The sequence below is a fragment of the Zingiber officinale genome, chromosome 5A (genome assembly GCF_018446385.1).
Source record: "Zingiber officinale cultivar Zhangliang chromosome 5A, Zo_v1.1, whole genome shotgun sequence".
Taxonomy (NCBI): domain Eukaryota; kingdom Viridiplantae; phylum Streptophyta; class Magnoliopsida; order Zingiberales; family Zingiberaceae; genus Zingiber; species Zingiber officinale.
In genome coordinates this window covers 92,792,041-92,807,031 of record NC_055994.1, presented here as the reverse complement: position 1 = coordinate 92,807,031, position 14,991 = coordinate 92,792,041, and the positions used below count along the sequence as shown (strand labels likewise).

Sequence of the window (14,991 nt, the reverse complement as noted above, 5' to 3'; positions counted from 1 at the left end):
CAGGTTGTCATTGCATCAAAAAGGAGGAGATTGTTGATGCGGTTAGCACTAACGGTCTAACTCAAGTTTTGATGAATGACAAAATATGTTAAGTTAGTTTTGTTGTTATCTAACACTCTGAGCGAGTGTGTAGGAGAAGCCCAGACAGGTCAACGGACTGACCTGATGTCTAACACGAAGCCCAGCTAGGTCGACAGGCCGACCGGATAGCTGGCACGAAGTTCAAACGGGTCGACGTGCTGACCGGACGTTTGGCACGAAGTCGAGCTAGGTCGACGGGCTGACCGGATAGCTGGCACGAAGTCCAAACGGATCGAAGGGATGACTGGACGTCTGGCAGGTAAGTGAAGGTAAGTCACTGGAGGGGAGTGACTGTGAGGACGTATTCCCGGGAAGGGAACTTAGGCGCCGATCCGACTTAGAACCATTTCGGAACTCTAAGTCGAGATCTTGACTAGATTCCGGTCTCGGAGAGACGGAATCTAATTAATATCCTGTTTGATTTTAAACTGTGCTAATACTCTGTGTTGCAGGATATATATCTTATATTTGCTTCCGGACTAACGTTTTCTTGCGGGAAGGAATCTGCTGGAAAATGAGGGTCCGGGCGCCCAGGAGGGATCTGGGCGCCCGGAGGTGGAATTTCATCCGCAACGTCATTTCGCCATGTGGAGCGCCCTGGTTGGCTCGGCTACGTCATATTCAGGGCGCCCTGAAGGTTCCGGACGTCCCGAACCTCCTATATAAGGAGGGTGAAGGTTGAAGCTCCAACAACAACTCACGATTCACTCTTTTGTGCTCCTGCGACGCTGCGAAGATATTCTGACAATGTGCTGTTCTTTAATTCTTCTCTTTTGTCAGTATTGTCTTTTCATTAGCTTTCTTGTACTTTAAATTGTAAACAATAATTTCGAATTGCTAGTGAATTGTCCATCGAAAGCACCCTTGTGTGCGAACCTTAGAGTAGGAGTCGACACAGGCTCCGAACCAAGTAAAACTACTTGTGTCATTCTTTTTGCATTTATTATTCCGCTGCTTACTCGAGAATTTTTTTTTTATCGATATTCACCTCCTCCCCCTCTATCGAAATCTACGATCCATCATAGAGTAGTGAAACAATGACGTGGCTGTGGCAGCAACTATAGTAATATGGTCGCACAAATATCACTCGCTATTAGAGAGAAAAGAGACCATGGTTGTACATGTCGAGCCTCGATTGGATCCTTAAGAGGAGAGATAAGGAAGGTGGTGCCGACATCACCTACTCGTATGGCAGATTGAGCAGCGCGCAGTGAGTGGGGATATGAATTAGCGGGGAAAAATTTAAAATTTACTTGAAATTGTGGTGAGCTCAAATGAAATTTTAATTTTCTTAAAATGATTGGGCCAGCTGGGGTTTAATTAAATAAATTTTTATTTTTATTTTTTTAAAAATGGGTAGGGCTCGAGCCCACTCTAATTAGTTAATTAGGACGGCTCCGTTCCTGAGCTAAGGTCAACTCAACCTATAAGTTTGAATTTAATTTTTTTAAAATTCAATCTTTGTAAACTATTTTGACTATAAGATTGTGCAACGTTACCATTCAAAACAATACGAACCCCTAAACCACGATAAACAAGAGAGACAAGCACCATTAAACCTGGCGTCGCTGACGTGCAGATACCGAGGAAGTCATGTTGCTTGCAAATGCAAACCAAACCACAAGTTGTCGCTTGAGCTGGAGTAAACAATACGGGAAGCGGAGAAACTTCACATCCTCTGTGGAACCAGAAATACCGAAGGACACAAAGTAAAAAAATTAAAGAAAAAGGATGACGACCTTTAATGGTCATTGCGTCCTCGAACAGTGGACGGGCCTTCTCTTTTCTTTTTCTTTGTTCCTATTGTTTGATTGACACAAAATACTTGTGGCCACAAGTTGCCGAAGAGGGACGTATGGTGTTTACGAAATTAAATCATCTATCCTTAAATTTGTCTGTCCCGGTGTATCACACATCATCCTAGCTCACCGTTGACGGCCGGAGGTCATCATCCCGATTAATACTATAACTCTTAGGAAAGGTGAATCCAAGGGGATTGTCATCGGTACGATCAGCGTCGAAATCCGGCCGGATCAGAACAGGGGTTTAGATCGACGATAAAAGAAAGTTTGCTCAAATCCGGCCAGATTCTGGCACCGATCGTATCCATCATGACCCCCTTGAGTTCACCTTCTCCAAGAGTTATAGTATTGATCGGGATAACAGCCGGAGGCTGTCAGTAGTAGACTGGGATGATGAGTGAGGTAAAAAACAGATGATATTAGGGATAGAGGATTTGATTACAGTGTTTACAGGCACATTCATTCGTTTTACCTCCCGATAAACTCTAGACGCCGCCCACGAAATGTCAATCCAACACGGGTAATGTCCCCATCCGTTACGGGCCGAGTCGGAGTGGGCCCAGTTTACTCTTCAATCATCAATGCTTCGCTATCTCATTCTCTCTTCTGCCATAAGTCTTAAATTATCGTTTCAAATATTACTTTATTCTTTATGATGGGAATTTTTAAGGCAATAATAAAAAAAAACTCCTCTAATTTTTTTTTTGGAATTGTAAAAAACATTTTTTATTTGTTATCACAAAGATGTCCCACCCCCACCTGTAAAATTGCCATCAAATATATTATGCGATTTTATTATCTCTATGATTTAGTAGTTACTTAATGCATGTTTTAACATGTTTAAAGATATTTAAATTGTTCGTAACTAATACAATGTGAATTTAACCATGTTCATATATTATTTGTAATAGCTAAAAAATTATAGATGTTTTACTAATTAAAATAATTAGGATATTGTAATTATTATAATAATTATAATTTTATAATTATTATAATACAGATTCAATTTGCTAGTCTAACATTTACATGGTACTAATTATAAATATTATAATCTTTAAGATTTTATAATGCTACAATCCGCCTGGTCAATTTAAAATTTAAGGCAAATTGTGTCAGTTGGGGGAGGGGGGACAAGTGAAAGTGAGGCATCTTCAAAACAAACGTCCTTTAATGATTCAAAACATAAGTATGTTTTTTTTTGCTATTTTTCCCATTTATTTTATTTATTATTTATTAAATTTATAATGAACTTTTAAAATATATTTCTTATTATTTATTTTATTTATTGGGTTTATTTTAAACTAATATTCATGTAGGCAGTAGGTTTCCATGCACGACCGCTTCTCCACCTCACAAGTAATCGCATGCGCTTTCCATCCAACTTCGCGAGCAGCTAACGATGACCGCTGCTGGGCAGCTGGGGGCTGCCACCACACCCAACTTCCCCATCAGGTCCACTGCCTTCACCTGCCATCGGCGCCTACGTTCTTGCGGCCAGTGTCGGGCCACGTAGCCCGAAATCGCCCTGGGAGCCAAGCGCGTGCGCTCGGCAGCGCAGCGAACACAATCCCTCCGCTAATGCCGCGGCTCCACGTCGTCCACAGTCCAGCTTCCAAACGCACCGCCATTATTACTCCCTACTGGTTACAGCGTTACTATGTTCGGTTTTCGTGGTCCAGAACGCAGCGGCTCTCCGATTCACCGTAGGCGAAGCGGCCGCCAAGCGTGCGCGATTAAAGGCGGAGAGAGAGAGGGAGAGAGTGTGTGAAAGAAGCGTGCCGTGAAATCGATCGAAGGGTGACGAGAAAGGGAAAGGGGGAAGAAGCGGAAGCGGAGGGACCGAATCAAAGGTGGGATTTTGCGGTTCTCTTTTGCCTCCGCGGTGTTTGGTCATCCTTATCTTTCCTTGCCTGGTGGTTCTCGTTTGCGAATGTTTGCTTTGTTTTGCCTCTGAACTAGCGAGCGGGGAGAGGGAGCAAGTCGCCGGTCTGTGGTGGATCGTGGTGTCGTCGCTTTGTTTTAATTGGATTTGATTTTGTTTGATTTGAACGGCGTTCATTGGAAGTTTGGCGGAGGAGGTAGAGGCACGGAGGCGAGGAAGATGGGTGGTTCGGAGGAGACGTCCGGGTGGGCGCGGTCGTCTTCGGCGTCGCGTGCCGCGGGCGGCGGCGCTTTAAGCGGCAGTATTGGCTTTTTCCGTGCGGCAACTGGATGCATCTCAGGTTGGGATCAGGAGGAGGAGGAGGAGGAGGAAAAGGAGGAGTTTGTGAGGGAGGAGAAGGAGAAGCTACGCCGCTTGCTCTCCTCCTCCGGCGGCGGCAGCGGCGATGGCGGTGGGGATGTCAGTCTACGCGAATGGCTCGACCGGCCGGGGCGGGCGGTGAACCACCTCGAGTGCCTGCACGTGTTCCGGCAGGTGGTGGAGGCGGTGGGCGCGGCGCATGAGCAGGGCATCGTCATCGGCAACGTGCGGCCCTCTTGCTTCGTGATGTCGCCTTCGAACCGCGTCTCGTTTATCGAGTCCGCCTCCGGTTCCACCTCCTCCTCCTCATCGTCCGAAGGCGAAGGCACTGAGGCGCAACCTGAAGGGCCTTCCTCCACTACCCAACGCAGGGACGCCGACGGCGGCTCTGGAGAAAACAACACCTTCCCGATGAAGAGCATCCTACTCATGGAGTCGAACTGGTACTCCAGTCCCGAAGAAGTCGACGGCGCTCCAGGCACATTTGCTTCCGACGTTTTCCGATTAGGAGTCCTCCTGTTCGAGGTTGTTGCTGCACTAATTGCATGTTTCTGCCCTATGGGTCCGCTACTCGATCGAGCTTATTTTTCCTTTGTAAGCAGTTGTTCTGCACGTTCAACACTCAGGAGGAGAAGCTGACCATCATGGCGGACCTCCGATATCGTGTCCTTCCGCCACAGCTACTGCTAAACTGGCCAAAGGAAGCTTCTTTCTGCTTATGGCTGTTGCACCCGCAGCCGGATACCCGGCCGAAGATGAGGTCAGTGCATAGTAGAGCTTCGATACTTGTTCATGCTGCATGCATCTGCATGATGTTGGTGCTTTTGATAAATTATTGAGTGGTCCACACAATAATGAGATGCTGCTTCAGCATCTCATTTAAATTGAAGAATTGAGATCCAATGGAAACAGGAACTTTGTTACCCTCTGGAATTGTAGCATATGATCTCTGCAAAGGATATTACTTTGATCTTTTCCTGTCCTTTAGTTTCAAGGGCTGGTTAAAGTACGGTAGCTTATTAGATTTACTCCATTGTTGTTTTTTAACTTTTTAAAATCCAACAGAAAAAGGAAATCTTTCTTTGCATTTTCGTTTCCGAGTAAATTAAGAAGTTCACAGTACATGAAATACAAGAGTTCCAATGTGAATGCTACAGTTCATCTTGCTTTGTTTGCTTTAGCAGAAAAAAATTTAACTTTTATCTAGCTAATGATAAATTGAGTTGCATTTTTGAATGTTTACTGTTTACCATATAACTGGTTTTGATGGTCGTGAAATTGACCAAAAGATTATGTGATTTTTTCTAGTGAAGTGTTGCATAGTGAATTCCTCAATCAGAAGATAAGTTTTTTGGATGAGAGTCAATCTGTAGCAAAGTTATCTGAAGAGATAGAAGATCAAGAACTGCTTAGGGAGTTTCTTTTGCATTTGCAGTATCGAAAGCTAGAAGTTGCTCACAGGTTGCATGATACTGTCGCTTGTATCTCCGCTGATATACAAGAGATCCAAGAACAGAGGTCAATCCTCAAAAAGAGTTCGTATCTAAAATTGGACAAAGATGGTCACTCATCGTCCTCGTGCTCAAAGTTTGATCAATCTGCACAATATGCTGTGGCCAACATGGATTCATCTTGCCTTGGTGCAAGGAAACGTCTCAGACCAGATTATAAGAAAGCAAGTGGAAATGAGCTCAATAATTTGGGTTCCGAGGATCCAGGATCAGTGACTGAACTGCAGATTGATCAGCAGAATTTAGCGTCAAAGAGTTCTAGATTGATGAAAAACTTCAAAAAGTTGGAGGCAGCTTACTTTTCTGCAAGATGCAAGCAATCAAAATCAACAAGCAGGCCGCCAAATAAGCTCCTGCCAGTTACAAGCAACGGCACAGGATCAGCTGTTTGGACCGAGCGGAGTTCAGTTGACGATACAGTTCTTAAAGACGGACATGGTGGTGGAAGGAAAAGTGAATGGATAAGTTCATTTCTTGAGGACTTGAGCAAATACTTGTCATTCAGCAAGTTGAAAGTTAGGGCCGATTTGAAGCAAGGTGATTTGTTGAATACCATGAACTTAGTATGTTCCATTGGTTTCGATAGGGACAAGGAGTTTTTTGCTACTGCCGGTGTGAATAAGAAAATTAAAGTCTTTGAATGTGACATGATTCTAAATAAAGATCGAGATATTCATTATCCAGTTGTTGAAATGGCTAATAAATCAAAACTCAGTTGTATTTGCTGGAACAGTTATATCAAGAGCCAGATATCTTCGAGTGACTTCGAAGGTGTAGTACAGGTAATCTTTTCTTGATTCTTGTTATGGTACATCTATTCTGCTGATTGGCTTCAATATGCAATTGACTGTTAAGTTATTCAGGTGTGGGATGTTACAAGAAGTCAAAGTTTGGTCGAAATGAAGGAACACGAGAGACGCGTATGGTCTGTTGACTTTTCGCTTGCTGATCCCACGAAGTTAGCTAGTGGAAGTGATGATGGTACTGTGAAGCTGTGGAGTATCAATAAGGCAATTCTATTCTTGCATTTGCTGTATGTCTGCTTTTGAACTATGTATGCTGCATAGTTAATTTCAAGATTTAGATGGAAATTCATCTTGGAACGAGTTGATTAACTAGTGCTCAAAATGTTTCACCCTGCAGGCTGGAAGTATTGGTACTATCAGAACCAAGGCTAACGTGTGTTCTGTTCAATTTCATCCTGATTCTGCGTACTCACTCGCAGTTGGTTCAGCTGATCATCAGGTCTACTGCTATGACCTCCGTAACTTGAGGATGCCTTCTTGTACGCTACCTGGTCACACGAAAACTGTGAGCTATGTGAGGTATCTGGATGCATCAAATCTTGTCTCTTCATCCACTGATAATTCGTTGAAACTTTGGAGTTTACCTACATGTACAACAAGGGCACTTGACAATATACTTCAAACCTTTTCAGGTCATACGAACAATAAGGTATGTTGAGTTCTGCTGCTGTTTTTTTTTTTCATAATTTATTGCTGATATTGTTTCACAAAATAGCATTATAACAGGCTGAGAAGTTTAATCTTCGCAAGTTTTATGAAAAATGTAATTTATGTTGTCAATGTTTCTGAAATGGCGGTCATTATGCACGAATTCTCATTGGTCCAATTGCTTTTCCTTTCTCTTATCTTGGTCATTTAACCCTTTAATATATTTTATTTTTCACTACATGCTGCTATGCTTACTTGATTTATGTCTTTTATCTCGATTCCAGAACTTTGTTGGGCTATCTGTATATGATGGATACATCGCCACCGGTTCGGAAACAAATGAGGTATGCATCTTAAAAACTTTTTTAGAACTTGTATGAAAAGCTATTGTTGTTCATAAAGTTCGTCATGTTCTTAAACCAGAACATTGAAGGCAAGCAAAAATGCTTAGAACTAGTTTGGTTCGCAAAAAGTTTATATTTCAGCTTGCACTTTTTGCCCATTCTCAATTTTCCCTTTTATAAAATTCTTCTACATTGAACTCTTGTCAAGCCATTTGTTGGTTGAAGAGTCATCGAGCGATCTTCAAACCCTAAACCCTAAGCTCCAACATGGCCGAACCTTTCTCCGCTCGATCTCATATAGTCAGTTTCTCCATTGAGGTCCATGTGCTGCAATGTTTGCCATAACAGTTAGTTCCATGGAATAAAACTCTTGCCTTCTTTCTTAACAATCAGTTTCCTATCTTCCACTTCTCCATTGAAAATACAAATCATGGCTATTGTTGCATCAGAAACCGAGTCGAGATTACATTTTGTTTCTAGGATTTATTTTTGTGTACTTGTTTCTTAATTTGTTCGATACTTCTAAAACTGCAATCAGTTGTATCTTTCTCCTTATCCTCATTCAGCTCTTCGTCTACCACAAAGCTTTCCCTATGCCAGTTCTCTCCTACAAATTCAGCAACGCTGATCCCATATCGGGCCAGGAAACTGATGACGCGTCACAGTTCGTGTCGTGCGTCTGCTGGCGAGGTCAGTCATCTACGTTGCTTGCTGCCAATTCCAGTGGCAACATCAAGTTCTTGGAGATGGTCTAATCCTTCAGCTCTGAGGAAGAATGACTTTGCCTGAGAAAATGAAGACACCACTGCTACTAAACTTTTGAAGCTCTGCAGCTTAACGACTAGAAGGTAGATTGTGACCTTCGATACAATGAGAAGGCGATGACCAAGAGCTAATTATTTTGTGTAAAGCTTTCAATTTGGGCTATATATACATATACATATGTATATACGATTGGTGAGGGATAAATGTTCATGGCAATCAACAAAGTTAATATGTTGAAATCTTCGGTTCGGGATCGACTATGGTCACATTATGGTTAAGAATTCCTGTTAAATTGCATATCAAATGAAGAAAATGAGTAACTATTAATTGCAAAAAAATATCTGTAGAAACCGATTAATGATTGTTATCGGAGTCCCGAGGGATGTGGCAGTCAAAGTTCTGAAAGACAAGACGGTCAAACCCTCGAAAGACGTGATAGTTGAAGTCTCAAGATGATTAACTTGAACTACTGGGCACAATTCTTAGGAGCTCGGCCGAGTACTTGTAAAAAGTCACTCGGAGATCTTTGGGTTGGTTCTCCTAAGAGACTCCAACTGGATGTTTTACATGTATGATTCCGAGTGAACTAGTTGGAGATCCTTGGGTTGGTTCTCCTAAGAGATTCCAACCGGGCGTTTTCCATGTATGGTTCCGAGTGAACTATTCTCATTGTCGGGCTCGTGAGTTCAATATACTTGGCATCCCTTTTCACGATCCGACCGAACTTCATAATTAGGAAGATGAATTGAAGTAGCAAAGGTTAACTCAATTGCTCAAATACTCAGCACTCCCGTGTATATCTGATCGAACCTACCAAGACCGTAACCAAGACATTACTAGGGTCCATCAAAGCCTGTAAACCCCAAAAGGCTCATCACTATGGAATAATAAGTAACAACCCATCGGTATGATAATTCTTTTAACATTATGTATAATTGTAATTTAGAAATCATTGTAAAAGACCTGTGCAACCCATGCAATGGAGGTTTTTGTCCTCCAAGCACAGAATTAATTGGCACAATTATGGAAAGACGACAAACTGTCAATATGATTAACTTTATTTTAGTAACTTATCTTGTTATTTGTGCTAAAGGAACACAATATTATATATATTTGGGGTCTCTTCTTCCCACGCATATAAGTTTTTTCATCGATCCCCACTATTTTCCTTCATTGTTCTTGTACCCTCACTGTTGAGTCTTCCTATTTGACTTAGTATCGGAGTAATTGTGTTGGCATCCCTCTACTGATATTTTCCTCTTCCTTATCCTTTTTGACGTGGCAGGCTCACTCACGGCTTCAAACACCATCCCGAGATCTTACGGTCAACAACGAGCCACCTCACTGGTGGTCCATCTTCTGAGACAAGAACAATTGTGGTTGGAATTCATGGAGGAACTCCATGACTCTGTAGTTATCAAGGAATACTTCACACGTAAAACGATCTTCCCTTGGTCGACTCCTAACTTTGCCCCTGTAACCAACCAATGCCCTGGAGTATCTTGTGGCCTTTTCAACATCTCTGTCATGTCCACAATCTTGGCAAGCTTGGTGAAGTCCCTTGATGCAGAAGAAGCTTGTTTTTGTGCCAGAGTAGATGATGGGCTATGATCCCACACCGACTTTATCGCGCAATTGGTCGCGATGTGGGAGTACCATGTGGAAGGAGGATCTTTGGTAGGGATGTGCTGCAAGTGGATGGCAAGTCAGTTTTGTTTGCTTCCTTTATTGTTTAACCTCAGGACAGTGACTGGTTTTCGACCAACAGATGCCTGAATTAAGTTCTGGAATCAGCAAAATATACAACAGATATGGTAAACTTAGATACTGCAGTTGGCATTACAAAGGGTTAATGAGATAACTGGCGACTAACAATAAGCTTAGTTTGTCTTCTGATCATACATAAGATGATAAGAATCGTATCATTGGTCAAATCATCAAAACTAATAAGGATCTTAAATAATGTTTACCTGTCGGTGCTAACATTGAGCTTCAGCCCTATTAAGCTAAACTGAAGAGAAGAGGATGCAGGTTCCTTTCTCTGGTGTCCGGGGGATATTAACCGGCAGCGGAGACCAGACTCTCTGGACTTGAAATTCCAAGAAATATCATAGCTCCTCTATGGGTGGTTTATCTGTGAGATACATAAACACAATCCCGGTCCTTCGACTCAGGAGGCTCTGAACAAAATAATAAAATGAGATCTCAAATAAATTTCTATTAATATATAATTTATCTATAATAACTTCTTTTAGCATTTATATTTGCAAAATCTTCTATAATATTATTAGTTTCAAGATTTTCTAAGATGTCTTTTGCAATACATAAAATTATCAATCCATTTAATCTTTCTTGAGACATTGACGATCTCAACAAAATTGTATAAGCAATTGCTACATATGGATAACAATCTACACTTTGAATAAATTCAAGAATATCAGACATTATCATATTTGATAAAGTCGTTTGTAATATTTTTAATTCAGTAAATAAATCATCTAACTCAACATCTGATGAGTTGTCATGAGTTAAAGTAGATTTTAAACTGACACAATATTTTCTCAATTCATCATCATCCAAAGTTCTTAATGTTTTTGAATCAAATAAAAAACCAAATATATTTTCAAAGGTTTTCATTTGCTCAAATCTACATTTTAAAGAAGTAATTGTCATGTCCACAACAACAATAAAATAATCAATTCTAAATGACTCTTCTAATGATAGTGAAACTTCATCATCTTCTCTTTCATTAAATTGTCTTTTCCTAAAAATACGACGTTTTGTTGTAAATATTGGCTCTATATTCATATCTAATGCAAGACTCTCATCAATAGTCAAACTTGTAGCATAACCATCATTCCTATACTTTTCAAAAAAATGAGATTACACCTTCTAATTGTTTCATGGCAGAGTCAATGCACATAGATTTTGATTGTAATTTCTTACTCACCATGTTTATAGCAAATAAGATATCATACCAAATGACCATACCAAGTAAAAATTCAAAATTTTCGATTGAATTAACTAAACTTTCAGCTTCACTTATTGACTTTGCATCATCACAAATATTATTTAATTCAAGTAAGCTGCTCTCACTTCCACAATTTGAAATCTAATAGCTTGAACACTTTTAATACGACTTTCTCAACGAGTATTCGACAAAGATTTGACAGTTAATCCCTTCACATTATTAAGTAAAATTTTCCATCTCTTAGGAGAACTTGAAAATAATGTATATATGCGTTGCACTACTCCAAAAAAAGAAACAGCTTTAACACAAGAATGTGTCATATCACTAAGAGTTAGATTAAGACTATGATAAGCACATGACATATACAACGCTCTTGGATTTATTTCAAGTAACCTCTTTTGAACTCCTTGGTGTTTTCCTTTCATATTGGAACCATTATCATAACCTTGAACTCTAATATTTTTGATACTAAGATCAAGTGATTTTAACACATTTTGTAATTCGTTAAAAAGTCCTAAACCAGATGTATCATCTACTTTTAGAAACTCTAAAAAGTACTCCTCTATTTTCACTTTATTACCTGACATATTAACGCATCGTACTATAAAAGTCATTTGTTCTTGATGACTTACATCTGGGGTACAATCAAGAATTATTGAAAAATATTTTACTTCTTTAATTGTATTAATGATAACATTTTTAACATTATTAGTTAAAATAAAAATCAACTCATTCTGAATTTTATGACCTAGGTAATGATAATGAATTTCATTACTTTGAAAACGTCTAATATGATCTTGCATCACATAATCAAATTCAGCAATCATTTCAATCAAACCCAAAAAATTTCCATTATTGTCTTGATAAAGTTTTTCATTAGATTCTCGAAAAGCCAAACAATGTTTAGAAAGACATTTTACAGTTGCTATTATTCTTGTTATAACTTGTCTTCAACTCTCTTTTTCTTTGGAAATTTCTCGTTGTAAGTCTTTATCAATTGTTAGATTTTTATCTAATCGCATTTTTAATTCATTCCAAGTGTTCATATTAGTTATATGTTCAATAGTATTTTCATGTTCTTTAAGTCGTTCACTAAGATGTTTCCAATCTCTAAATCCATCCTTTGCTAATGAACTTCTATTGTTTTCAGATTTAAACAACTTGCAACAAAAGCAATAAACTTTATCGACATATTTACTGTAAACCAACCACTTTCGGTCTCTTATTTCTCCATTACTTAAATGTCTAGAATAATGAGCACAAGAAAAATACCTAGAAGTATCATCCAAAGGATATACAATATTCATTTCTCTTATAGACCCTTTTTCAACTAAAATATCATGTGCATTATTATCAAAATTATCCCAATTTCTTGGATCATATATATCAAGTGAAGAAATAAATTGTTCATCAATGTCAATATTCTCATTATCTACCCTATTTATAACATTTTCATGCTCACTCAAATTTTCCCTTTATTCATTAACATCGTGAATCTCATTACACTGATCTACATCATTCACAATCATAGTTGAATTTTGTGCATTTTCATGAGAATTTTTAATAAAGAATTTATTAATAGCACTCTTTGTGATTCAGTCAATTGTTCTAATTTTTTTTTCTTTTTTTCCTTTTCTCATATCCAGAAAAATATTTTTTAGGCAACATATTATAATGTACAAAATCACAACAATTACAAAAAAAAACCAAATAATCAAATTATTTCACTAGTAAAAAATAATAACACCTGGAATATGATAGTTTTCAATATTAATGGAAATGTTCTAGGTCGTTAAGTTAAGCATCTCATCAGACAACACCTATTAAAAGAAAATTAAATCATTATCAAAATAAAACTAATTAGTAAAATTATGGTACTTAAAGAAACAACAATACTAACAATAACAACACAAGCAGATTTTTTCATGACTATTTCATCGAAGCATATTGATGACAGTAGTACATTCTTTCAAGTTTCAAGTTCAGTAACACCAAATGATTCAATGAATACACTATAGCATCTTTATCTGAAATATTTTCACAGATACCATAGCAGTGTTCATAATGCTCTACTGCAGCAAGTTGTATATAAGACCTAAAATCTTATAATAAGATTTAAGCTAGTTGTATATAAAGAAATAGCTTATAGTTTAGTATACCAACTATGATTCACTATGTTCATACTACTGCAGATTTTATCATTTTAATGAATTATAAGCTATTTCTGCAGCAAGTAATGCAAGAATCATTAGAAGTAGAAACAAAGTCAATTAAATCATTAGCTTGAGAATGAGACCTTGAGTAAAGAAAAACAGCACCTTGAGAGTTGAGAAGCTCACTGCTCACAATTAAATCATTAGCTTATAACCTGCATACAACCAAGAGCAATTCTTCAATTTTTTCACAACGACAAATCGACAATAGACAACCAAAGCTCACAATTCACAATGAACATTCTAATTCAATGGGATGTATTTATCATCTCTGTGGATACAAAAACAGTAAAAAAAAATCTTGAGAAATGACATAGATGTGAAAGAAGAAGAAGAGATGCGACAGATAGCCGTTGAAGATGAACCATGAGTGAAAGAAGAAGAAGAGATATGATAGGGACAAAAAATTTCAAATAGAAAAGGAGGAGAAGACATATCTTTGAGAGTTTGAGTCCTTCTCTTTCTCGTAGGCGTGCAGGCAGCAGGCGGCGCCGGCGTTGCAGCGAGTATTTCATTGTACAGGTACAGGCGGCGACAGAAGCAACGCCCTAAATCTGATATTCATTCTTTCATTACAGATTTACACCTATTAATTATTAAACATAATATTTTTTTTAAAAAATTGCGGCCCCTTAAAAATCTGGGCCCAGGGCCATCGCCTAGGATGGCCCTCCTCCAGGGTCGGGCCTGGTTTGAGTCCTTCTCTTTCTCATAGGCGTGTAGGCAACAGGCGGCGCCGGCGCCGGCGCCGCAGCGAGTATTTCATTGTACAGGTGCAGGCGGCGGCAGAAGCAAAGCCCTAAATCTGATATTCATTCTTTCATTACAGATTTACACCTATTAATTATTAAACATAATATTTAAAAAAAAAATTGGGGCCCCTTAAAAATCTGGGCCCAGGGCCATCGCCCAGGATGGCCCTCCTCCAGGGCCGGGCCTGTACATAAACATGGCATGGTTTCGACGTAGGTCAGAACTCAGAAGCAAGTTTAAATATCCTTAGGCAACATGCGGAATCAAGCGTGCACAGAATTGCTTAAAGCACTATATATAAAATAAAAGTAGACTAAAACATCTTGCTATGACATGGAAACTACTACATGTGTGAAGTACAAACAATTACGGTTCAGACGCTTGGCGATTGACTAGTGAGGGGATGAATAATCTCTGTACAAAAACAAATAAAAAATACTTTCCTCGGTTTATAACTTAAATAAATACTTGCATAAGAATAAATAAAAAATTAAAAAGAAAGAGGCACTGAGAATTTATTTGGTTACAATCAGAGAGGTTGTTAATCCAAAGAAATTGAAGCGCGCTAAGAATCTCCTTCAGGCGGAGAAGCCTCTTACAGCAATGACTGCACAAAAAGAAGCTAAACACAAAAACTAAAGCGTACAAGTGTTGTTTCTTTGTATTTCATGTTATTCTTAGCTTCTGGGAGTAGGGTTGCTTATATAGCCCTGCTCGGGGCGCCTAGAAACATTCCAGGCGTCTAGAATGAGATAAAACCTTATTCCCGAAGCATCGGTCAAAGTCCACGCCGATCTTGATAAAACTTGGGTTCTAGACGCCCGGAAGGGTTCCGGACGCCCCGGACTGCTCCGG

At 39.2% G+C, this 14,991-nt stretch overlaps 1 protein-coding gene and 1 pseudogene across 3 annotated transcripts; one reads left to right on the top strand and one right to left on the bottom strand.

Moving 5' to 3' along the window:
* The first annotated feature begins 3,520 nt into the window (after positions 1-3,520).
* On the top strand, positions 3,521-8,453 carry LOC121980995 (protein SPA1-RELATED 4-like). 3 transcript variants are annotated; one of them, XM_042533292.1, is made up of 7 exons: positions 3,521-4,650; positions 4,728-4,885; positions 5,434-6,418; positions 6,500-6,646; positions 6,780-7,091; positions 7,375-7,434; positions 8,001-8,453. In XM_042533292.1, exons 1-7 carry the CDS (start codon positions 3,985-3,987, stop codon positions 8,187-8,189), a joined length of 2,517 nt encoding a protein of 838 aa, XP_042389226.1. In that variant the 5' UTR covers positions 3,521-3,984; the 3' UTR covers positions 8,190-8,453. The 3 variants fall into 3 exon arrangements, with proteins under 3 accessions (XP_042389226.1, XP_042389227.1, XP_042389229.1); XM_042533293.1 differs by having other exon boundaries at positions 7,973-8,453; XM_042533295.1 differs by lacking the exons at positions 7,375-7,434; positions 8,001-8,453 and having other exon boundaries at positions 6,500-6,669; positions 6,780-7,055.
* A 1,087-nt stretch (positions 8,454-9,540) lies between these two features.
* LOC121979798 lies at positions 9,541-12,477 on the bottom strand (annotated as a pseudogene).
* Positions 12,478-14,991: the final 2,514 nt, after the last annotated feature.

What these genes read in the sequence shown, in the direction of transcription:
- LOC121980995 (XM_042533292.1), top strand. Translation starts at nt 3,985, where the DNA reads ATGGGTGGTTCGGAGGAGACGTCCGGGTGGGCGCGGTCGTCTTCGGCG. An exon ending in GATACCCGGCCGAAGATGAG is followed by an intron (nt 4,886 to 5,433) that starts GTCAGTGCATAG and finishes GATTTTTTCTAG; the next exon opens with TGAAGTGTTGCATAGTGAAT. An exon ending in AGCTGTGGAGTATCAATAAG is followed by an intron (nt 6,647 to 6,779) that starts GCAATTCTATTC and finishes TTCACCCTGCAG; the next exon opens with GCTGGAAGTATTGGTACTAT.